This window comes from Doryrhamphus excisus, linkage group LG16, assembly GCF_037039965.1.
Source record: "Doryrhamphus excisus strain RoL-2023G ecotype Guam linkage group LG16, RoL_Dexc_Guam_v1.1, whole genome shotgun sequence".
Lineage (NCBI taxonomy): Eukaryota > Metazoa > Chordata > Actinopteri > Syngnathiformes > Syngnathidae > Doryrhamphus > Doryrhamphus excisus.
In genome coordinates, this window is record NC_136372.1 from 11,813,623 (window position 1) to 11,840,360 (window position 26,738).

Below are 26,738 nucleotides of genomic sequence, written 5' to 3' on the forward strand. Positions count from 1 at the left end.
TTATTAGTTTAAGTAAGGATTAAAAATGTAGTTGTCTTGCCCAGAACTAAAAATATTATGGAACTGTGTGCATTTAAAATTCACTGTGACTATTGACGTTTAATAAAATGCCTTGTCAATAAATGATTATTCTATAACTTGTATCTTTTTGGCACAACTAGTGCTTTTCTCTAGAAATGAAAGCATTTATTGCACTTACCAACTGAAGTCACTGCATTTTAACCTTTGATTATCACTTATATGCACATTAGGTTTCACACACACTAAACTTTTATTCAAACAGCACTTTCTGAAGAACTGATACTGATATTTAGAGTTTTAGCATTTTACCACCAGAGGGCGCTGCTAATCCACTATGCATGTACTGTACTATTCAATGGCACTATCAGCTCAATGGTGGTCCATCTCGCTTTAAAATGGGTCCCCAGAGACATATGTAACATATTTAAGTTACACTAAGTTTGTATAAAAGAAGTGATGTAAGGAATGATGAATGAATCAATCACTGACTGCCAAAATGGAGGATTATATAGTACATCCAAGCTAAAAATATGTATCCAAACTGGATTTTGTGAGAGCAAAGTGAGAGCTTTTTCCCAGAGAAGCACATATACATTATTTAGTAATACATATCAAAACAATAAACCAGATGAGAAGTGTTTAGAAATTATTGAATGAATTATTGTATCCCCAGCCATGAACATGGGTCTTTGAATCAGACCCAGCATTAAAACTTGGATACGATACATTAACCCCTTGTTTATTGCAGTAAATTGGTTCCAGACAGCAATAGCAATCCGCAAAGTAGGATTTCTTATTTATAAATCCAATATTTTTGGAGTTAGACCACAGAAAACCTGTTTATGAATGTATTTAAGACCTAAATACATTCATACATTCATTCATTCATTCATTCATTTTTTACCGCTTATCCTCATGAGGGTTGCGTGGGTGCTGGAGCCTATCCCAGCTGTCTTCAGGCGAGGGTACACCCTGGACTGGTCGCCAGCCAATCACAGGGCACATATAGACAAACAACCATTCACACTCACATTCATACCTATGGACAATTTGGAGTCGCCAATTAACCTAGCATGTTTTTGGGATGTGGGAGGAAACCGAAGTACCCGGAGAAAACCCATGCATGCATGGGGAGAACATGCAAACTCCACACAGAGATGGCTGAGGGTGGAATCAAACTTGGGTCTCCTAGCTGTGTAGCCTGTGTGCTAACCACTCAACCGTCGCGTAGCCCCTTCTAAATACAGTTTAACATTATTAGAGCACTTTAGACATGAACTAACACCCCTATATAGTCACCTTTATACTTGTATTACCCAATATAGTTGGCATAATAAGTGTAAATAAGCCATTTAAGATATAAATTCCATAGGGAAGCCGAGTGGCGGGTGGACAGGAAGTAACATTTTTATTTGGCATGCTTTAATACAACAATAGTAGTTCATGGTTTTTAAGTATTTTTATTTGGAATTATGTACCCATTGTGAGATAATTTAAACCTGCAATTGAACGTTGAATACCACATATCAATCACAGCGTCTTTGAATGCATCTACAGTATATCTATGCTCAAAAATGGTTATTATTGTTGAAATGTATGAGAATTTGTACCATACAGTATAAGCACCAACAATAATGCATGGTTGGTTACTACATAGTATGCATATGTTACACATAAAGGTGTCTTATGAGAAATGGACCAATCATTCACTGTCCCAGCAGTGTTATGATGTGTTGTACGGAGTCAGAAACAGCAGTGACTTTTATCAGCACACATGAAAAGAAGAGTACGTGCGTGTGAGGAGATTTCCACGTGTCCAGACGGAGAGAAGCAGCCATAAATAGAAAAGCTGAACAGTAAGGGCTGAATGCTATAATGCATTCATGAATAAGAGATGTATTGAATGCAGCTTTGTTGATGCACACACACACACACACACACACACACACACAGCGTTCCATTAGAGGAAGCGTTGGCCATTAGTAGGTTTATCTTTGTGTGTGACAAGAGACTCCATCCCTCTGCACATCCTCAAAAACACTTAAGCAGCTCCAACACACACACACACAAATCTGGTCAGCCCTTTCTGTCTCCAGTGTTTTCAACCGGTCATTTAATGGAGATCATAAACAGAGAGCTGCTCTCTCTCTCCCCCTACATTAATACAGATTAATAGAGCTTGATTTTCAAAAGGCAGAGACTGCTTTCATGCTGATGAGATGTTCCAATCAACTGTCAGTGTGTGTCAAATATCTCTTTGCCAGGCTCTCTGAATGTGCAAATACAGAATGATTCACTTTGTCACATCTTCACGGAACACTTGTCTCCCTCTTTGTCTGGAACGAAGGAAAGAAAGCAAACTTTAATCAGTGAACATATGTATCTTTTGGAAGAATAGAGATGCAACTGATTAACTCAAAATTGTAGAATCTATTATGGCCACTCCAAAGTCTTCATTTGGGTTTTCTTCAGCCATTCAGAGGTTGCTGGTGTGTTTTGGATCATTGTCCTGCTGCAGAACCCAAGTTGGTTTCAGCTTAAGGCAGGGGTGGGCAAACTGCGGCCCAGGGGCCACATGCGGCCCACCAAGTGTTTGAATCCGGCCCGCCAGTTGCTTTCTAAGTATTTCAACTTTTAACATACAAACTGGGTGGCACGGCGGTCTAGTGGTTAGCACGCAGACCTCACAGCTAGGAGAACAGGGTTAAATTCCCACCCTCGGCCATCTCTGTGTGGAGTTTGCATGTTTTGCATGCGTGGGTTTTCTCCGGGTACTCTGGTTTCCTCCCACATTCCAAAAACATGCTAGGTTAATTGGCGACTCCAAATTGTCCATAGGTATGAATGTGAGTGTGAACGGTTGTTTGTCTATGTGCCCTGTGATTGGCTGGCAGCCAGTCCAGGGTGTACCCTGCCTCTCGCCTGAAGACAGCTGGGATAGGCTCCAGCACCCCCGCGACCGTTGTGAGGAAAAAGCGGTAGAAAATGAATGAATGAATGAACATACAAACTGGCCACATGACTTGCAAGTGGAATGTCTTATTTAGTTAAAAAAAACAACAAAAAAACTAAACAAAACTGTCAAATGAAATGACATAGTTTGATGTGGTCTGATGTTTAAAGTGCGGCTGAAAAATGTGGCCCACGAGTCAAAATATTTGCCCACCCCTGGCTTAAGGTGACCAGACATTCTCCTTCAGGATGTTTTGGTAGACAGCAGAATTCATGGTTCCATTTGTCACAGCAAGTCTTCCAGGTCCCAGACCATCACACTACCTCCACCATATTTTATTGTTAGTATGATGTTCTTTTTCTGAAATGTGACATTACCTTTAAGTCAGATGTATTCTGTCTTTTGTCTAACCGTTTGTCTTGTCCGACCACAGAGTATTTTCCCAAATATCGTGGGGGATCATCAAGATGTTTTTTGGCAAAATTGAGACGAGCCTTAATGTTCTTTTTTTTATCAGTTGTTTTGGTCTTGGAACAGTTTTTGGAACACTGACTTTAACTGAGGGAAGTGAGGCCTGCAGTTCTTTGGATGTTATTGTGGGGTCTTTTGTGACCCATCTAATACTGATACTGCCTTTGGTAAAAGTCAAATGACAACCACACCTGTAGGTTTCTAAATCAACATTTTTAGAACATACCCCACAAAGATAACAAATAAAAAAAGAGCTGAAGGACAAACAAGTTCATACATTTCCCCATATAGTACTGTATCTGTGTCACCCACATGCAAACAAAGACATGAGCGTCATGCAGCCAAACATACACACTGATGTGCACACACTTGACCTGGATAAGGACAAGAGGGTGGCAGCTCTCCCCATAACTGGGTCCATTAGGGGCCAAAGTGTAGCTTAACCACAAGGACACACACAGGATTAGTGGCACACAATAGAAGAACAATGGTGGTGGGGCCTGGCGGGGATAAAATTGAGGAAATATGACAGTCACAATAACAATGGATGATAGTCAATAGAGTGGTATTTGATGTTATATAATTATCTTATTGATATTTCTTTTGTTTTTTTTATGAACAGCCGGTGTGCATGCCGTGTACTTGAATTGATTGCTCTACTTTCACATGCAGGATGGACTGTTACAGTGTACAACAACAGCAACTCTAACTTTGTTTTTCATTAAGTTTGTAACGTGAGTAATTTATGGCAGCGGTTTCTGATGTGAACATCCATTAAGCTGTACATCATGAATTAATGATCAGTGCTGAGTAAGACCAAGTCTCAGCGCTGATGGCGCTCGAATCACCACTGCTGTCCCATCCCATGTGTGTGTGTGTGAGTCCCCATTTTAGATATGCTCCACATCTGTACAGGCTAGAAGGGATGGTTGAGCCTTCAAATTATTTATTGTCTCTTTTACTAAATTACAGTATGTTTGGAAATACAACTCAGGTGCAGTGGGAAAAGGGACAAATATGAGCGATTCAAAATGGAAGTGACTCTTTGTCATTTTGGCTTTAGAAAACACAATTATTCTTGGTCCTGGACGTTCAAAGTGTGGCTTGTGGGCTTTTTTTACTGGCCTGCAGCACATTGTAAAAGTATAATGTATGTAATGGTAATGGTAATGGTTTTATTTCATTTCAACATGCATCAGATTACAATTGAATGCATCACATAATCAGTTCACAGTTCCACATGTCCAAAAGGAGTAGGAAGAAGCAAAGCTTATTAAATCCTACCCCTCCATCTGGTACTTTTACAATCAGTAACTGTTACATTTGTTCACTTCCTGCTTTCCATAATACACTTTAAGGTTTTTTTTTTAAGTACCTCGTACCAAAGTACGAGGTGATATGACCATCCAATGACATAATGTGTACCATAGTAAGTGTCAATATAGTGATATGTATAGCACATCATGACTGGTTCAAGACTCTTCATCCTTGTATTTAGCAAACATCAACTGCTTGTATTGTTTCTTGAATTGGCTCATCGTTGTGCATTGTTTGAGTTCCTTACTCAATCCATTCCATAGTTTGATTCCACATACTGAAATGCTATGGCTTTTTAGCGTAGTTCTAGCATATAAGTGTTTCAAATGTAGTTCTTCTCTGAGATCATATTTCTCCTCTCTTGTAGAGAAGTATTGGATGATATTTTTAGGTAATGGTTATTTTTAGCCTTATGCATTATTTTAGCTGTTTGAAGATTAACTATATCAGCAAGTTGAAGTATTTGTGATTTTAGAAATAAGGAGTTAGTATGTTCTCTGGAGGCGGCATTATGAATTATCCTTACTGACCTTTTTTGCAGTACATTTATCGAGTGAAGATTGCTTTTATAGTTATTACCCCATATTTCCACACAATAAGTAAGATATGGTAGAACCAGAGAGCAATAAAGAGTGTGGAGTGATTTCTGATTGAGAACAAATTTTGCTTTGTTCAATACTGAAATATTTCTGGCCACCTTATGTTGTTATGTTTGTAATATACTCAGCTCATATTTTCATCTATTGTGATCCCCAGAAATTTATTTTCGTTCACCCTTTCAATGTCTACCCCGTCTATTTGTATTTGCTGGTGCGTGTCCTTTCTGCTGGTACCAAACAGCATGATTTTAGTTTCACTTAGGTTCAAGGACAATCTGTTATCATCAAACCATCTTTTTAGTGTGACCATTTCTTCTCTGACCTTTCTAATGATTTCGTCTGTACTCCCTCCGGAACAAAAAGCAGTGGTATCATCCGCAAATAATAATGATGTTAACAAGGAAACAAACACAATGGAAACATTTTTAACACAATTTCATCAAGTTTAAATATTAATGAAAGAAGACTAGATTATTTTGATCAAAGTCGTAATATAAGAAACAAGAAAACAATTAATAATTTTGTAATTACGATGCAGAAAAAGTTACAATGTTACGAGAATAAAGTCAAAATATTATGTGAATAAAGTCATAATTATGAGAAGAAAGTTGAAATAGTTATAAAAAACAATAACAGAAAGGAAAAAGCCTATAATTTTACATAAATGCACTAAAAATTTTAATGGGCACCTGGGGCCAAATACCACTGGACCCATAGCCGCCCCGTCTGGCAGAACAGAAGGCCGCCCATGACCGGGAGCGCCAGCAGCCAACCAGCCGCCGGTAGCCAAGCCTCCCCCCTAACTCCAAAACCAACCGTGCACCACCCACCCATCGTAGCAACACCCCTGATAAGCCCGGAGCTAGATAGGGGAAAGGCAAAGATGTGGAAAACAGCCCAGCGAAGCACGTAGACAGCCGCCATCAATCTTTTAATCAAACTGGCAGACATTGACAAATGGAGCCTCACTATCAGCAATTGGAATGATGCTTCTAATCCCAGACAGCCCGCATACACAGGGCATAGCATGCAACCTGTATAGAGATAGTATAATGATTTCCACACAGTTATAATCTAATCTAATCCTGACCCCGTTCCTTATGACTGTTCTGTAAATATGTCACATGGTAAAGCACAGATTAATGCAAATGGGTTAAAACGACTTCCATGACTATAGAAATAAGACAAAAGGCTATAGCGACAAGTTGTCGCTTGTGTCACTAGAACATGACAAGATTTCTTGATCAGAAAATATTAAAAATAATTTGTTTATGTCCCATTGCGCAGCTGTCACTGCAGGGACATTTGAAACTGAGATTCAAACCCAGATCTTCCCAATCTTTTGACTCCTATGTGGCCAACATGCTAATCATTTAGCCACAGACTGTGAAAATGTCCCGTAACAGACTGGACTCTTGGATAATTTGGTCATCACTATGTATTAGAACACCCCAGACAATGGTTGTGACACAGGGCTTTTGTGGATATCATTAAATCATGCAAGTGCGAAAAATATGGCGACAGTATAACAACATAACAGTCTGACTCACTGTGTCATCTTATAAATAACACTAAACTCATCACGCAGCAACTTCACACTCCAAAGGTATACCTGAGAAATATACAAACATGCACGAATACAAGTGGAAAATGGAACACAATTGTTTTCATGTTTTCCCATAATGCTTTGCGTTTGAGCGACACATTCACTGGGGCTCTGCAATGCTGTCAGCCTCCCTCTGGGCTGTGGGTTCCTCTGGTTTCTTCTAGAGGACAGAAGCAGCATTGCAGCACCAGCCATCCATTTTCTATGCTGCTTGTCCTCCACTGAAATTCTTTGCTCAAACAAACTGCATGATGGGAAAATTTGTGGAAAAAAGTTTTTTATTTTCAAAGTTATATTGGTACATGTTTGTATATTTATTGAAATTTGTAGGGCTTCACTGTGTATACTGATGCTGATACCAATACTTTACATTTTCAAGATCCTTGACTGATTTTCCCTTTAATTTGTTGATCATGTTTATAATCAGAATAAAACAAAGATTTAAGGCAAATTATTACGGTCTGCACGGCGGTCGAGTGGTTAGCGCGCAGACCTCACAGCTAGGAGACCAGGGTTCAAAGTTTTCTCCGGGTACTCCGGTTTCCTCCCACATTCCAAAAACATGCTAGGTTAATTGGCGACTCCAAATTGTCCATAGGTATGAATGTGAGTGTGAATGGTTGTTTGTCTATATGTGACCTGTGATTGGATGGCCACCAGTCCAGGGTGTACCCCGCCTCTTGCCCAAATACAGTTGGGATAGGCTCCAGTACCCCCGCGGTCCTCGTGAGGAAAAGCAGTAGAAAATGAATGATATATTTACTATATATTATATGTTTGAGCTAGTTTGAGTCAATAGTGCAAAATGACTAAACAAATGCAAAAACTACTGCAGATGCTCATTTAAATCATTTGGCTTTGTAAAGCACTCCTATGTCCAAGATCATATTAATATCAAAAATAAAAATACTGGCGAAAATAACCATTGAAGGCTGCACGATAGCCTAGTGGTTAGCACGCAGGCCTCACAGCTACGAGACCCGAGTTCAATTCCACCCTGTGTGTGTTTGCATGTTCTCCCCGTGCATGCGTGGGTTTTCTCCGGGTACTCCGGTTTCCTCTCACATTCCAAAAACATGCTAGGTTAATTGGCGACTCCAAATTGTCCATAGGTATGAATGTGAGTGTGAATGGTTGTTTGTCTATATGTGCCCTGTGATTCGCTGGCGACCAGTCCAGGGTGTACCCCGCCTCTCGCCTGAAGACAGCTGGGGTAGGCTCCAGCACCCCCAAAAAACCCTTGTGAGGATTGAAGAAAATGGAAAAATATATCATAACAATGACATTGACTCGATACTGATACCAGTATGAGTATTGAGTATTAAATTGATCCCTCCACCCTCTCATGTTTATAAGTATACTGGTTTTGGTGATGAAGTTTTGAGTGGTAATAATAGGGACATAATCTACAGCACACAGGCATTGTGAGCACTAAGGAAAGGAGTGACTATCTCTCTTTACCTTGCTCTAGCTCTGTCTCACACAAGCACACACACACACACACACACGGTCACGCATAAAGCATCCAGCAGAGTGGAGCGTCCACCACACCAGCTGGTTAAGTTGTCCTCTTCCTGTCTTTCTCCTCCATTCCCCAGCAGCTTCAAGCAGGACTACAGACGTCCCAGAGACTTCCGCTCCTCAGGCAACCCCACACGGCTCGTCACCGTCTGCTTTCTCCGGCGACTGCGGATTTATCTTCGAGCCTTTCGTGGGGATTACACAGTTATCTGCCATTAAAGCAGGAATACAACATTTTGTCCTCCTTGTGGTTGAAGTGCACCGGTCCGAGTTGGAAGAGCAACAGCCTCCACCGGAGCATCAGTGAGGTAACTATGCGTCTCATTCCCTTGTCTTTTCTTGCTTACAGCGCCCGACATTTGCTATAAATTGGCATACATTCTTCAGGTAAAAGTGTTATTTGTACCCCGTCACAATCAACATGTTTTTCTTCAGTCAAACAGGGGTGAATCAAGGACAACTGGACTTCAACTGCACCGTATATTGTGTGTGTGTGTGTGTGTGTGTGTGTGTGCACATCCTACAAATATTGCATGAATCTCTCTGCGCTTCCTCCCCTTCCAGTTTGTATGTCCTTAGCCAACCTTGTTTGAAGAATAGATGATGTCTGTATTATCTCAAGTATGGCTGGGTGCTACTGCAGGTTGTGCTATTGAGCCAATACCAAGTAAATACAATTCCAATTATTTACTTATTATTTTTACTACTGAATAATAGTAACGCCTTAATGAATGAGAAACAGGTGACAGGAGTTATGAACTTATTAACTACAACCTTGAATTATGAATATAACTGGCGTAAACGTATATTGAGTTTATTAACTGACTTATTTGTGAACAGTTTTTACAATATAATGTAACAATTTCAACAAAATAAAAAATTTACGTACATATTCCCTTTTACTAAATACTATTTTTTTGTCTTGAGGATTTTTTTCCCTTGTTGGTGTGCCCGTAAAAAAATAGGGCTGTCAAATGATTAGATTAATCACAATTTTCAAATTAATTAAGCACAATGAATAATGATTTTGATAAAAAGTAAAAATAATAGTAATTTGGGATGTCCGATAATAATCGGTAATCAGCATAAAAATGTGATATCAGTTCATTCAGTATTGGAATTTTTTTCCCCGATTATGAATACCGGTATTAAAAAAATGCTGTGTTCTTTACACAGCATTACAGTTATCAGCATCAGCTGATATCAGTATCTGAAATTCAGAGTTATATCGGCATATCGGTTTTCGGCGAAAGAGCTGTTGTCGGATAGCCCTAATGTTAATGAAAAAAGGTAAAATACAGGACAGGAGTATATATATTTGTATGTGTTAAAAGCTCCAAATTAACTGGAAATTTAAATTTAGCTAAAAGATAGCACGTCTGAAACTATTTACCAGGTCTGAATAAAGTTATAGTGTGACTCTGGTTAGCGTCACTGTTTCGTTATAACAGTGCTGCATCGCCTGCCATGATAATTACGCTCAAAAATATAACACAATTAAAGAAATAAATGACTTACCTGTGTTAACACACTATTTTTGACAGCTCTAAAAAGGTATTAATTCAGAAATTATGCAGTTTTGTAGTCTATAATTAGCCAATAATGAATATTATTACGTTTTCAAGCATGAAAATGGCCAAATTAACTAAAAGATGCATTCACAGACAATGACGTAGTATCCTAGGTGTCCGTAATGTTATTGTAATGTTTGGTGAGACACACAAGCACCAGACTTGATTGCTGGAACAACTGCCGTTTAGTGCAGGTTTTAGTTATCTCACAACAGGCACAATAGTCCCAAATTAAAACACGGCTGCTGTTTATCTCACAAAAATATGAAACTCAACATCATTTTCGGTCCGCCACAAACTTTGCTCCCCTAGAAAACACATTTATAGCCACACACAAGCACAAGTTTGATGTCTTAAGTGGCTTATTGTCTGGGTAATATGAATATAAAGGTGACTATATTTCATATCTAGAGGACACTAATAATAGTGTAACTATGAAATGATTCCATGTGTGGAATCTTACTTTGCGGAAATTCACTTATCAAGATCAGTGAAAAAAACTATATACAAGTATGTCATTATTAGAAATAGCAGGACAGAGTTAACTAATTAACTCATAACCATCTTACCGAGACATTTTGGACAATTTGCATGCTCCGTGACCTTATCCGCCCCATCATACACCCTTGGGATGAACTGCAACTGTGTGCCAGACTCATCCATCATGGCTGCTCAAAGGTGTGTCTGAATTAAAAAAAAAACCTTCCAACCTTGACAAAGGCTTTCCGTAAGAGTGTTGTTTTGTTACATTAGACCCGTTGTCCCAGTACTTGAATCGATAAAATCCGGCTGCTGGCTGTGGCTCCGACATTCCGTATAGTTCACTAATTTGCTCACATTCCATCAAGTCTATTGATCAGCCCTGATCGACTCGTCATGCCTGCAGTGGTCACATCAACTGGATTGTCCCTAGTTGTGTCACGCAGAAGCCGACTGTGCTGTTGCATAAGGTGAATATTGTGCACCAATATCGCTTTCATTTCGTCAGTTTAACAGCAAGGAGCCTCTTCGTTCTTCCCGTCTCCACTCTCAGTTGGTCAGAGGAGCTCTGCCTGTTCCTTTCTATTTTTAGTCTCTATTTACAATGCAGTAGCTATAGAGGAAAGACGAGTCTTTTCACTTTCTCTCCCTTCAGTCACTTTATTCGTCTCTATTAGCTTCGTTTTGACACTTTTCTCCTTTTTTTTACCCTGAAGCTCCCGTCCTTTCTCCTGTCATAATTAAAGTCAAATTTGACACATTAAACACAGGTAGAAGCTCACCTGACGGTGCCACCTGCCCCACAGCTGTGCATATACACAATATAATAGCGTGTTGTGGTTGGGAAGACAGCAGAATAGAAAGCGGGTAGAGGTTAATCTCTAGATGCTTTTAAACCCAAATCACCATGTGACCTACAAACAACCACCCCATGTTCCTGTTGCACCCACGCAGCAGTATCTTCACTTGCTGATTTTCAATATTCGTAATTAGAAACTACATGATGAATGATTTATAATTGAGTTGAAACAAATATTCTTTGACCCTTTGTGAGCTACTCAAAATCACCTGTTTATGTTAATTGAACAACAACACACAAGGAGTGTTTTGAGGACAAGACTTAATTACGGCAGTATAATGACAATAATAGAAGAAAAATAGTTCAGTGACACTTGAAAAGGTTTGTACGTATCCCATGAGCGTGATTATTTCTACAATTGAGCTACTGTAACCAAGCAATTTCCCTTGTGGATCAATGAAGTATAATTCTGTCACAGCATGTACTGTAAGTGTAGTAGTTTGTGCTGCGCTTGTGCTGTTTTGTGCAATTAAGGGAACATTTGTGCTGCTTTGAGTTATTGCTCAATTGTTTTATATAGGTTAATCAAAGTTCAACCAGCCCGCCTTTTGCTTCAAATTAAACCAGAAATAGTCCCAATCATTTGTTTTGTGCAATGGAATAACTCTAAAAGAAAAGCAACTTAAATGCGCATTTCATTTGCGCAAAACAGCACAAACGAATGACACTATTTTGGTTTAATGTGCATCAACTGGGGGTCTATGTGATTTTTTAATACAGTTAAAAACTAAAATACAAACACAGCACAATTGTTATTGCACAAAACAGTACAAATATGGGGGGCTGATTAAATAATAGAACAAAACGTAAATCTTTGATAGCTTAAATGACATTATGAGAGCTCAAAAACATAATTTTTATTGCAGAAAACAGCACAAATGCAGCGCCAACGGGTCACAGTCTGGGTAAATGGGAGGCTATTGAACAATCTGTAAGAACTCAAAAATGAAAGCAGCACACACATTTTATTGCGGAGAACAGCACAAACGCAGCACAAACAAATGGGGCTATTTTTGGTTTAATCTGGGTAAACGGGTGGCTGCTCAAACTTGGAATTGACCTATTGAACAATCTGTAATAACTCCAAAATGAATGCAGCACAAACAGTCACTTTAATTGCACAAAATAGCACAAACGAATGGGACAATTTTGGTTTAAACATGGCTTAAACGTGGATTGACCTATGGAAAAATATGTAACAACTCAAAAATGAAAACAGCAGTGATTTTAATTGCACAAAACAGCACAAACGAATGGGACTATTTTTGGTTTAATCTGGGTAAATCGGAGGCTGCTTGAACTTGGATTGACCTATGGAACAATATGTAATAACTCAAAAATGAAAGCAGCACAAACGAGTCATTTTAATTGCACAAAACAGCACAAACGAATGGGACTATTTTGGTTTAAACATGGCTTAAACGTGGATTGACCTATGGAACAATATGTAACAACTCAAAAATGAAAGCAGCACAGTCATTTTAATTTCACAAAATAGCACAAACAAATGGGACTATTTTTGGTTTAATCTGGGTAAATCGGAGGCTGCTTGAACTTGGATTGACCTATGGAACAATATGTAGCAACTCAAAAATGAAAGCAGCACAAACAAGTCATTTTAATTGCACAAAACAGCACAAACGAATGGGACAATTGATTTAAACATGGCTTAAACGTGGATTGACCTATGGAACAATATGTAACAACTCAAAAATGAAAACAGCAGTGATTTTAATTGCACAAAACAGCACAAACGAATGGGACTATTTTTGGTTTAATCTGGGTAAATGGGAGGCTGCTTGAACTTGGATTGACCTATGGAACAATATGTAATAACTCAAAAATGAAAGCAGCACAAACGAGTCATTTTAATTGCACAAAACAGCACAAACGAATGGGACTATTTTTGGTTTAATCTGGGTAAATCGGAGGCTGCTTGAACTTGGATTGACCTATGGAACAATATGTAATAACTCAAAAATGAAAGCAGCACAAACGAGTCATTTTAATTGCACAAAACAGCACAAACGAATGGGACTATTTTTGGTTTAATCTGGGTAAATCGGAGGCTGCTTGAACTTGGATTGACCTATGGAACAATATGTAATAACTCAAAAATGAAAGCAGCACAAACGAGTCATTTTAATTGCACAAAACAGCACAAACGAATGGGACTATTTTGGTTTAAACATGGCTTAAACGTGGATTGACCTATGGAACAATATGTAATAACTCAAAAATGAAAGCAGCACAAACGAGTCATTTTAATTGCACAAAACAGCACAAACAAATGGGACTATTTTTGGTTTAATCTGGGTAAATCGGAGGCTGCTTGAACTTGGATTGACCTATGGAACAATATGTAACAACTCAAAAATTAAAGCAGCACAAACGATCATTTTAATTGCGCAAAACAGCACAAACGAATGGGACTATTTTGGTTTAATCTGCGTACGTGGGAGGCTACTTGAACGTGGATTGACCTATGGAACAATATGTAACAACTCAAAAATGAAAGCAGCACAAACGATCATTTTAATTGCACAAAACAGCACAAACAAATTGTACTATTTTTGGTTTAATCTGAGTAAATGGGAGGCTACTTGAACGTGGATTGACCTATGGAACAATATGTAACAACTCAAAAATGAAAGCAGCACAAACAATCATTTTAATTGCACAAAATAGCACAAACGAATGGGACTATTTTTGGTTTAATCTGGGTAAATCAGAGGCTGCTTGAACTTGGATTGACCTATGGAACAATATGTAACAACTCAAAAATGAAAGCAGCACATCATTTTAATAGCACAAAACAGCACAAACGAATGGGACTATTTGACCACAGTTTTTAGGGGGTTGAAGACCAACTTTCACACAGCATTTGCCTTGCAAATATAGACACTAACCTACAAAAGTGTATACTAAGATGGCCACAGATAATACTCTACTCTAAGTTGTTGTCCAACACCCATAAAGATGAGCTTTTGTATGAAAGAGGCAGGTACACCATGGACCATACCATGGGGAGCATACACACTCAGACATACTAATCATTAGTCCACCATTTCTCTTTCATCCAAAATTTGCATTCTTCCTTGAAAAATACAAGCGGTCAATTCAGAAACAGAGAATGAGAGAACACTTGAAAATGACAGAGGCCGTTAATTAGAAGACTGGCATAGAATACATTGACCGCTAACACACAGGATGTGAGGAAGAGTGATACATGCAGATGGATGTGGCAGACTAGCAGAAGTCAAAGTGTAAGAGATGAAGGGAGGGAACATGGGGGATGAAAGAGGCGGTGAGTTATAGAGATGGAAAGAGGAAAACATCCTCCTCTCACTGGAGGACTCTGGAGGCTGAAACTGGATCTCAGGCAGGGACTGGCCATCGCCCCCTCACTTTTTTTTTTTTTTTTTTTAACTGGTTAGTGACATGTTGTATAATAACGTACCTCAAACTCAAACTATTGCAGTCTATTCTTGGCTATCCCATTGAGTCACCGCTTCCATGTAACACTGCGCATATGGAGCCAAGATGTGAAAAAAAAACATGTTTCAAGTTCAATTCTCTTGTTTTCATCTGAGGATCTGAGGTTGTTGTACCGCCGAACTACTAGATTTCCCTGTATAGCCATTTGCATTGGGCAGTCATCTAATGCTGTTTGACCTCTTTGTTAGGAAGAAAGATAATTACCTAAAATTATCAATGTTACCGATCTTGGAGCAATTATTGACCTTGATTCCCAAACATAGGAGAAGTAACATACAGTCAGATTTGATGTGATACCACTCAGGCTTTTTTTTTTTTTACTATGGTGTCTATTTCACATAAGCGACACATGACACTTGTTTGACACTTGGGAAAATATTCAATACGATATATCCCCATTTCTGCACAGATCAATATAAGCTATAACACATGATATACTGGAGCTACAGCTGACATCAGTGGTACTGGTGGAACTACAGAAAATAAAAACTACCCATCTGTCTTCAGATAAACACTGTTACCGCATACTATCCAGCATTATTCATGTTTCCTAAAAATAACCGATGTTGACCAAAACATAATGAACTGGGAATTTATTATTAAGGAGGAAGTGTGGTCGATACTGAGTGTGGGCGGTGGTGTGAGAAAGACTTAAGATGCAATGGAAGATTTTATCACTGGTGTTGCTTTTCTGTCCCTTCACAACAATTCTAACTGAGTCCATGAATTATTAATAGTCCTGCACCTTTCAAAAATAACTGCATCTGTGCTTCGGTATGAGCTCATTTCATTATAGTAGTAAATCATAGGTGGAGCTTAGCAGTGCAGTCAAGACTCTGGCAGACCGCAATATGGGAACTTGGATACTGATGGTAGTCCTTTGATATGAAAGTAACATTTCGTGGCCAAGATCAAAATTAATTGTCTAAATTCGGGCTTTTAAAACATTTTTTAAAATCTGATTAATCAGTTTTAAAATTAATCATGATTAATCACCATTAACATATAAAATATGCATATTGTTACTGTATTTAATGAAGTGAAAGATAAATGACTGCACAGGATTACAGTATCTAATTTGTATGTATTAACAGTTCCAATTGAACTGAATATGTCAATGTGTGTGAGTTGGAAATACATACAGTATATAGTGTTGGAATTGTACCGCTGATGATGTGTTCAGGTCAGAATGAAATTAGAAAAGAGCGCCGGACATTGTGTGACTGCGTGGGGAACCTCTACTGTTCTTCCGTCTGCCGTCACAACAGAGAGGCATGCTAAATCTGTTTTGCATGCATTAATTACATGAAAAACGATGTAATTAATGAGATAAATATGTTACCGCCATTAAGGCATTATTTTTGACAGTCCTAGTCTAAATATGTAATGTTGAGTAATTGAGTAATACAGTATTTTACAAGAATACATTTTAAATATTAAGAGGAAAAAAGTCGTAATCTGATAAAAACAGTTGTAATTTTACGAAGAAGAATAATAACGACATAGTACTATGAGGAAAATTAATGTCATTTTAGTCGCAATTTTATGAGAAATGAACAAAAACAAAATAAAGCTGTGATATTTCGAAAATTAGGTTGGATGTGTTTCCATGAAATTTGACAAATAACATATTAAAAATAAAACATCCTACATTTGCAACTTTAAAATGTTCTACTTGATGGAGAAGTGCCATATCATGAGGTTGGCGTGTGTGGAAGTTACATTGGTTACATTTAAAGCCACTCCTCAATTCTATGGACGAGATTTCTTGTGAATTTCTCTTTTCACGTTCATGTATGTTCAGAACAGTTGGTTGCTTTTTATTGCAAATGGCGACCAGAAAGTGTTTCTGAATACAAAAAGCACAATTCCATACTGGATTCTCCATTATTTCAACTTGATCCAATATCCAATTCTCCTTCACTGGTTGAGGGGGCGTGTCTCTATGTTGTTCTGAATGGCAGCAGGTCGGGGGGTGGAGGCGGAGGGCTGGAGCTGACCCCTGACTCTTTGCAACAGGAGGCTGCAGAATCCGTGATGAGAAAATAATGCAGTACACAATTTGAGATTGATGGAGTTGTTTATTTAAATTTTTCTTTTTCGGCTTTTCCCTTCAGGGGTCACAACAGCAAATCAATCTCCTCCATCCACTCACACCAACTACCCTCATGTCCTCCTTCACTACATCCATAAACCTCCTCTTTGGTCTTCCTCTACGCCTCCTACCTGGCAGCTTTAAACGCAGCATCCTTCTACCAATATATTCACTATCTCTCCTCTGGACATGTCCCAACCATCTCAGTCTGGCCGATAGAGTGACTTTATCTCCAAGGCCTCTAACATGTAATGTCCCTCTGATGTACTCGTTCCTGATCCTATCCATCCTGGTCACTCCCATTGAGAACCTCAGCATCCTCATCTCTGCTACCTCCAGTTCTGCTTCCTGTCTTTTCCTCAGTGGCACTGTCTCTAGACCAAACAACATGGCTGGTCTCACCACAGTTTTGTATACTTTTCCTTTCATTTTAGCTGAAACTCCAATATAATGTTAAAACCCCTGAAATGAGCAGGATAGGTCCCCAAAACCTAACATTTTGTGTGCGTTTTCAGCTTTCAAATCAAATATTAATGAACAAACTGTGTTAAGAGTTCCTCCCTGTCTATGACATTTGTACTTTTCCAAAGCCATGTAAGGTCGAGGGCATGGAGAAAAATAGGACATGTACAGTACGTCCTGTTCTTTTTGTACTGTACTGTACTGTATGGCTCTCACCACATGCTTTGTACCCCGCTTCCCTTAAAGACATTGAAAATCATACTATAATGCCATTAATGTAAAACAACAAACAATGAACTAGTGAACTTAAAAAGCTGTCTTGCCAATGTCTTGTGTTTGACTCCCCAAAGTGCCATTGTATACATGAGTGTTAAGTGGGTTATTCACTTTTGGCTGCGTTTGTTTGTGCACAATAAATGTCTTCTTCCTTCCTTAGGTAGAAACACTCAACAAGGACACAAAGCCCGCATCAAGATGTACTCCTCGGTGTATACTCTGCTTTTCAATCAGTTGCTATATTTATACCCTCGTCTTCACTGTGTGCAGGTAAAAAATTTCTACATCACACTGCAGTCATGGATGAGATGGACCTGCCCCAGATGAAGAAGGAAGTGGAGAGCCTCAAGTATCAGTTGGCCTTCAAAAGAGAGAAGTCCTCCAAAACAGTGACAGAGTGAGTTTCTGTGTTTGTATGATATACGTATATACGTATGTACGTATTTTAAAACAAAATACAAAAAAATATCACTGACTGACTGACTGACTGACAGAAACTGAAAGACACATTTGCACTGAACAGGAAGTCACACATTTTCTCATTACATAACTGGATCAGCTGCACGGTGGTCGAGTGGTTAGCGCGCAGACCTCACAGCTAGGAGACCCAAGTTCAATTCCATCTCTGTGTGGGGTTTGCATGCGTGTGTTTTCTCCCGGTACTCCGGTTTCCTCCCACATTCCAAAAACATGCTAGGTTAATTGGCGACTCCAAATTGTCCATAGGTATGAATGTGAGTGTGAATGGTTGTTTGTCTATGTGTGCTCTGTGATTGGCTGGCCACCAGTCCAGAGTGTACCCCGCCTCTCGCCCAAAGACAGCTGGGATAGGCTCCAGCACCCCCGCTACCCTCGTGAGGGTAAGCGGTAGAAAATGAATGAATGAATGAATAACTGGATCAATTTGCCATAAAAATGCCCCCTTTGGTCAATGTCGGCTTAAGTGGACACTTTTTAATAATATGAAGAACATGGTGGACCAACATGGTGGACCAGGGTTGTCAATATACATAAGCGTGACCGACTTAAGCAGATTCCACTGTAATACGACTATTACTACTACTACTACGACTTACATAGTGCTTTTCCCAAAGCACTGATCCCATTACTCAGTCACTCCACATTCACACACTTGTGGTGGTAAGCTGCTTTAGGGCAGGTTGATGATAACCAACAGTGTCTCGGACCAGCACCAAAACAAGTGTGTCAACCATGGACACAACATGACTGGGAACGGATGGAGGAACTACCATCTGTATGCTTATTGGAAGACCTGATCTACCTCCTAAGTTGACTACTTTTGCCACATAAGGATTTTGAATGATGGGCAAAATTCCCCCAAAAAGTGCAGTTCCCCTTTAATGAATCAATACATTGTATTTCTTGTATTGTCTTGTTTAAGGTATTGAGCTTTTTTCTAAAGTATCAACTGTGGTAGCTTCTGATGAGTGTGTAGTTTTGTCCACTGAAAAAAGGGGAAAAAAAATAAAACTTGATGAGTGGTTACTTCAACCACTTGCCTCTTTACCTTATATGGAAAAGCACATACAGGATTGATTGTGGCAATAAAGTCGCTGTGGAATTTAAAAAATGTTTCTGTCTCTAAAGTTTGGTGAAGTGGATAGAGGATGGCGTCCCAGAGGATCCCTTCTTGAACCCGGAGCTAATGAAGAACAACCCGTGGGTGGAGAAAGGAAAATGCATCCTTCTGTAGGAGAAGGCGCCCAGCCTGTCATTCCCCGTCGATGTAAACCGCACCTACAGAGGAACCCCCGACCCCCCCAGGACGCTGCCTCCCAACCTCTCACCATGAATGTACAACAATCCCCAACACGCACCCCCCCACCACAAAACACACCGACACACTTTTGCCTGACTGCCACACTTTCACTGCAAGTTCATTCTTGCATTGTTACTGTATAACGATCAATACTCCACCTAGTCTCTATATACGACAACCTACTTATGCAGCCGTAAGGCACAATGTTTCACTCTGGTTTTGCTATGAACATCTACGCTGTTTTGTTGAATACTCGTCGATGAGCTAAACCTTCTAACATCCTCACTCTCACTATCAGCCACAGACATATATTATACTTTTCACTTCTTACCAACTTACTAAACTAACTTTTTTATTTCCAAAATAAACTGCATAATTAGATGGATGACATAATGATGCCTTAACGTCGCTCATGGTCATTATTTGCATTCATGCAGACATTTTTCTTGTGTTGGCACATAACAGTTTTAATAATCAATCCAACCCACCAAGTTGCTTCAGATAATACTACATGTAAAGACATAGCGACTGTATGATTATTATTTTTTGTACTTGTTAGTCATTGTACACTGGGGATGTCCAAACTTTTTCTACCAAAGTTATTTGGTATTATTAGGGTTATTATTATTAGGGTTATTATTAGGGATGCCTGATATTTTTGCCAAAAAACGATATGCCGATATTGTCCAACTCTCAATTTCCAATACTGATATCAGCTGATACGGATATGGTTTCCACTCGACTCCCACTTCATAGCAACAGTGATAGTTCCCCCTTACTGTGCAGGGACCTTGTTTATACTAGGGACCGTCACTAAATTATTCATTCATTTTCTACCGCTTATCCTCACGAGGGTCGCGAGGGGTGCTGAAGCCTATCCCAGCTGTCTTCGTGCGAGAGGCGGGGTACACCCTGGACTGGTCACCAGCCAATCACAGGGCACATATAGACAAACAACCATTCACACTCACATTTCATACCTATGGACAATTTGGAGTTGCCAATTAACCTAGCATGTTTTTGGAATGTGGGAGGAAACCGGGAATTGAACTCAGGTCTCCAAGCTGTGAGACCTGCGTGCTAACCACACGGCTAACCTGCCATGCAGCCCACTAAATTATTATTGTGTTTAAGTGTTTGTTAAAAAAATATCATATATTCTAAATCACAACACAAAGCTGGGATGCAGGTGGGATGCAGGTGGGATGCAGGTGGGATGCAGGTGGGATGCAGGTGGGATGCAGGTGGGATGCGGCATGCGACCATACATCCCTGTGATGAGAGTCAAGAGCACTAGTAAGTAACGCTTTAAACCAACTACCCAGTGCATCTCTTAAGGTGTCAGGGAGTGACATAGTATCGGGCAGCTAGATCGTAGACCAATAAAAAACAAACTACGGGCCACAAATGGCCCCTGGGCCACACTTTGGACACCCCTATTGTACATGATTTATTTCAGACATTTTCATAATTTATTCTAAGGCTTTTCTGCAAACATGAGTTTGAAAAAGTGTGCATACGCTCCATAATTGAAGTGATATATTTTAGCATTGCACATCGGATGATATAGAAATACCCACCGGACTAAATTCACTGCCTGGAATATTTCACCAAACAACAAAAGCCTTTCCCCATACTAAAAGTAGACACGTTTACAGCTTTGCTTTGAAGCATGTTTTTATTATATACCATATTAACGCATGTTGTTGTTCTTCCCTGTCATTAGATCCGAGTGTGTGTGTCTACATGTGTGTGTGTGTGTTGTTGTTCCGGGCCTCTCGAGGGGTTTTTCGTTCTCCCTCCCTTCCTTACCGACAGTCCCCACGGACAACATAGTCATTGTGCAAACTCTCTCTTGACCCCTTTAACTTATGAAACCCTTTGCTCTATTTATTTTATTTATTTATTTATGACAACCTTTTCCTGTGATGTTTGGGTTTTTTTTGTCTCCATCTGCCTCATATTCCCAACAAGAGAATTCCGAGAATGCAAAATCTTGTCAGATCAACTGCCTTGGATACAATTTCCTTAAAACAAGAATGTACATACGTATTTGGCATGAGTTTTGAACACTAGTACTGACCACTGTCTGTGTTGTCATTTTGTGTCACGTTGCTTGGTGGGAAAGGTGATGAAGTAGGACGACACGGGAACCTCACATCATCTCAGTACTGTAATGACTCTCATTATGTTGGATTTTTCCAGATCCCCAAAGGCTTATTCTGTAATTGAGTGACTTTTGTACAATGGATTAATTGCATATATTTAATTGAAAGTACATGGTCTGATGATGTGCTAATTAATTCATATTTGCATGCATAAAACAGCACTTCTGTCCTTGTCAAACATATATGAGAGGAACTTATTGCCAAGCAGGTACTAGTTATATTTAGTCAATTGTGCTACTAAAAAAATAATGTTACTTCAAAAGTACCCCCTGTAATAACATATTTCATTTTTAATTTCATGGTTTTCCTAGTTTTAGATGCTAGCCATGCTAGTTTTTGATGTTTTGCTGGTCAGTGCATGACAAGGGACTCGTAAAGTGGATTCCACCTTCTGAGTTCCGTGTTTGGAGTTTTTCCAGCAACCCTAGTGCTCTCAGTTCTGGTCTTGAAATTCGATGTTCTATGGTCTCTTCTCCAACATTAGAACTGAATGTTGAGGGTATTGAACTGATCACAACTGGAACATTTGCCTCGGTCTTGACCCTTAAATCATCTTTGTTGTGTCGGATTGGGAGTGAGGTCTTGTATCTCTCTTTTGTTCATGAGTGAGGGAAGGTTAGGGTTTGGTCATTGCGGTCATTGTACCGGACCATCAGGCCAAGGCCCCAGGGCAGACCAAGGACACACTGGAGGGATTATGTCTCACAGCTGGCCTGGGAACCCCTTGGGGTCAACCTGGGTGGAGCCGGAAAAGGTGTCAGGAGACCGGGAAGTGTGGACTTCCCTGAGACTGACCCGAATTACTGGAAGAAGAAGGAATGGAAAGGAATCTTTGTAAATTATTTTCCTTATTATAATATTATGATTTTACTGCCATATTTAATTCATATAATATTAGAGCTTTTTCCTCAACCAAATTTTTCAAAAATTACTTTATTTAGTTTTCTTTCTAATAACATTAAAACTTTGAAATTAAAAAAACATGTTCTTTAGTATTTAACATTTTCGCATATAGTTGTGTAAAATTTTGCCTTTTTTCATTACAATTTAAATTACATTTTCCAACTATTTCAGCTTTGTTCTTGTAAATGTTTTTGTCATAATATGTTCTCCCCTTAATATTATATGATTTAATATATATATATTATTACATAATATTATTGTCATATAATAATATTATTTTCCCCCAACCAAATTTTCACAATTTTATTTTTGTGTTATTTGTTTCCCATATAAATGAAAATAAAATTAAAATGTTAACTTTTTCTAGTTATATTTTGACTTTATTCTCGCAAAACTTTTGATTTTTCAAATTTAATTTAATTTGATTTTTTTTTTAGTTTTCTTGTTGAAGAGCTACTTTCTGCAAATGACCCCCGGGACGCACTTTGAACACCCCTGATCAAAACAGTCCAGTTGTGATTGATTCAATATCCTGAGAATATTATGACCTGGACGAAAGAGACATTTGAACAATCTCCCATTGGAAAAGCAGCAAATGCTGTTTGCTGGAGATGCTCAGCACTTTTCCTGCCCCTGGTTTGTGTGTATTGGCTATGACATCTGTAACTCTTTAGTTCCGTTTTGTATAACCTGAATGTATGTGTGTGGTATCTTTGATTTTAATGTCAGCATAACCTTGTGTCGAACTAGCTAGCAGCATATCCTCCTTGTGAGAATGCTTTGGAGTTCCTATTATGCATCAGACTAAGCCCAAGTGTAAAAATGACAAGCAATAAATTCAAGATCATTTTTTATTGGATTTTTTGCAAGAACATTTATCTTAATAAAGTAGACGATTTTGAGAAAGCTTTGTCCTGTCATTTGTATGCACAAGGGTTAGCTTGTTCATGAGTAATAAAACTGTGAATAATGATAACATAAAATAAGTAGGAATACAGTGTACACCCTTCGTATTGTGTTTTTTGGTTAACAAACTTGGTTTGTGTACATTTTCCAGTTAGTGTACGAAATCAAAATGCTGGCCCTCGCAACTTTCTTTGCCACCATTTTGGGTTATTTTGCAAGCGCAAGGAAAAGCAGAGAGTGAGAGAAGTGAGAAAGACTACTGAATTGATGAAATCACTCATGGCTGCCACATCTTTGGCAACAATCACGTTTTCAATGGTAAAAGTAACCGTACATATAATATTTTTTTCTAAAAAAAAAAACATGTTAAATTTTTTGGGCTTTCTGAAACATTAATTTGATTTACATTATTTCTTATGGGGACAATTGACATTCAATCAACATTCTTTTCGGTTAGAGTCAGACCTTCTGAAACGGATTAATGATGCTAACCAAGGTTCCACTCTATTTGTACATTGAAATGTGAATACACTTACATGGGCTTACATAACAAATGACTGCCCTGGTTAGCACATTTTTTGGTTAACAACCGAGATGTTTATGCAGCTTTTTTGGATCACATTGTCACTTTAAACTCTCACAATACTTGCATTTTAGGTTGTTTACATCAGAGTTAGAGTGATACATAGAGCAGTGTAATGTGTTTATTTTGGGTTATTTTATTCATCGATATTTTCGTTTTTTCCCCTCCACAAAACTAGGTAAAACGTTCAGTTGTCATTCATTTGTCATTCATTTGTCATTATTTTTGCATCATTTTCTGCATGAATAAGAGTGCCATCCCAACGACGCTGTGTTCACTGTGTCAAAGATTGTGTTCCAGTTAGGATGATGTACAGCTGATTCTTGCTCACAGTATGTTCGTCTGCTTTTTATGGGTCAGCTCCCCTCAATCCCCTTGCCTTTTTGACACTGTAAACTCACTAATACGCTCAATCCCTCTTCAACCTCAAAGCTAGATCCACACCCCCAGTTTCCCTTTCCCCACTGAAATCCTCCTACCTTCTGCACACAGACCACCTGTCTCCTCAATGTCTGTCTGCAGTTGGGTCTAATGTGCTGCTTAATGATCCTGTCACCCCCCCCCCCCCCCACCACCACCACCACATTTTATTCTCAGATTACACCCATGCACTCAAAGACACATACCCGTGCATCCCTTCATGTATGTGCACGTTCAGAAATCCATTACTCAGCTTGAAGTGTTTGTGCACTTACACACTGAAAACAGACATTAATGGCTTCAAGTGGGAGCATTTCTACGTGGATTAAGATTAGCAATCATATACAAATTGGCGCACACTCAGATTGGCACACATTAGAACCAATCGCTAATGCACACACACACATGCATACACACGTAGACATGGCACGCTGCTTTTTAATCAACCCCTGGAGATTACTCTTCTTAATAAATGTATCTCCGCAACAATTAACATTCAAAATGAACCTTTAACATTAGGTAATCTTACATCAATTCCCGCACATTCATGATTCAGCATTTAAATAATTTATTTTTTGCAAATGAAATAAGTGTTCATCCTCCAGAGCGACTGCTCATTTCCTCCTATGATACTCTGCTGTGCCCAGATGGAGCTGTCAGGAAAGTCAAATGTTTTTACAAGTCTGTGCCAACTCTGGTCGGCCTTCAGAGCTTTCTGTGGCGCAGTAAATTTGCACTCAACTTTGAGTTATTGCGCTACACTTTCTTTTTTCTTTTTGTCCTTGAAACGTATTGAGCTTGTGCTCTCATCTCAGTTGTCATGAAGTGACGGTATCATAAAAGACAACAATTTAGTGAATAACTCATCTCAACCAAAGGCAATTTCAAAAAGCAGGTCCATTTAATAAATACTAAAAGTTTTTCCATGATATTAGAAATAAATAATAACAAATACGAATAAGAAAGCTCAGTTTTGACACTGTCAATGTTAATTATTGTGGTTTGTAGTTGTCATTGCTGTAGAACTGCACGGTATTTATGTAACACTTATTTAGGTATTCATAGTGCTTCCCCATACATTCATCATTGTATGGCGTCCGCCACAAATAAATTAGGACAGCCACAAATAGATTTGGCGCTACCTGTTCACTCTCATAAACACATTATATTAGGACTGTCTGTATATGTAGCTTGTTATTCTAGCTCCTTATCTGTAATTTTACAAGGATAAGGTCAAAATACTGTATTAAAGGGGACCTATTGTGCTTTTTCCACTTTTCTGACCTATAAATGTAGTTACAATGTTGTATTCTCATGGTAAATGATGCCAAAGTTTCAGATAATGAAGTTTATGCATTTGTAAGTGAGGCTTGAAAGAAGTTTGGGATGGCTCAAAACGTTCAGTTTCAGAGGGCGTTGTAAAACTGGAGGTTTGTGATGTCACAGATAGTCGGGCTTCCTTATATGGGCATGCGCCTTTCCCCAAGCTCTGCTTCTGTGTTTACATTGTTAGCAATGGCTCGTGGGAAGCGTTTCTTTGGGTGTAACAATTTATCAGTGTCCTATTTTGTGTTTAGTCATGGAGCAAAACCACTTGTCCGTGTAGCATTATAGAGTGTGCATACAGGGAGCCACCAATCAGTTGGTCTACAAGAATTTTTTCGACACTGGTACTCCCGCAAAAATCATGTAATGACCACATTACACGTTACCAATGTTGTACAAAACTAAACGCTAAAATGCTAAAGCTACTTATCATTGACAGACGTCTTGAAGTAACCTCTTTTCTTGAGAAACTTCAGACTGTCCAATCTCTACATCCACATCCAACACATATGGCTGCATGTTAAAAATGTTAAAAAGATAAATCACCATTTATTTTGAACTCCACATTACATTGGTTTTGGCAGCTAGAATAGGTGCAGATTCTGGAAGATCTAGAAAGCATTCTGTTCTGGTTTTCATTTGTAGCTGCTCGATAGGAGTCCACAATTTGTTGTGGAAAGTTGTGATCTAAGAAAAAAAGATTTAGTAGCATAAAGTTGAAAAATATCAAATGAAAGACTTTTAAATGTAATTATTTAATAAGAAACAAGCAAAACAACAAATAAAGTTGTATATTTTGGCAAAATTCGATGGCAGCAAATGTTCAGTGAATAAATTCAAACCATTATGAGAATAAAGTCATAATTACAAGAAGGTTTTAAAAGGTTAAACTAATTTCTACTTCCCAGTTCCCAGTGTTGATC

The 26,738-nt window shown here is 38.8% G+C and overlaps 1 protein-coding gene across 1 annotated transcript; it reads left to right on the forward strand.

The window, feature by feature from the left end:
- The first annotated feature begins 8,491 nt into the window (after positions 1-8,491).
- On the forward strand, positions 8,492-23,486 carry gng13b (guanine nucleotide binding protein (G protein), gamma 13b). The gene is made up of 4 exons (XM_078797302.1): positions 8,492-8,796; positions 18,000-18,126; positions 19,338-20,698; positions 20,732-23,486. Exons 2-3 carry the CDS (start codon positions 18,029-18,031, stop codon positions 19,441-19,443), a joined length of 204 nt encoding a protein of 67 aa, XP_078653428.1. The 5' UTR covers positions 8,492-8,796; positions 18,000-18,028; the 3' UTR covers positions 19,444-20,698; positions 20,732-23,486.
- The last annotated feature ends 3,252 nt before the right edge of the window (positions 23,487-26,738 follow it).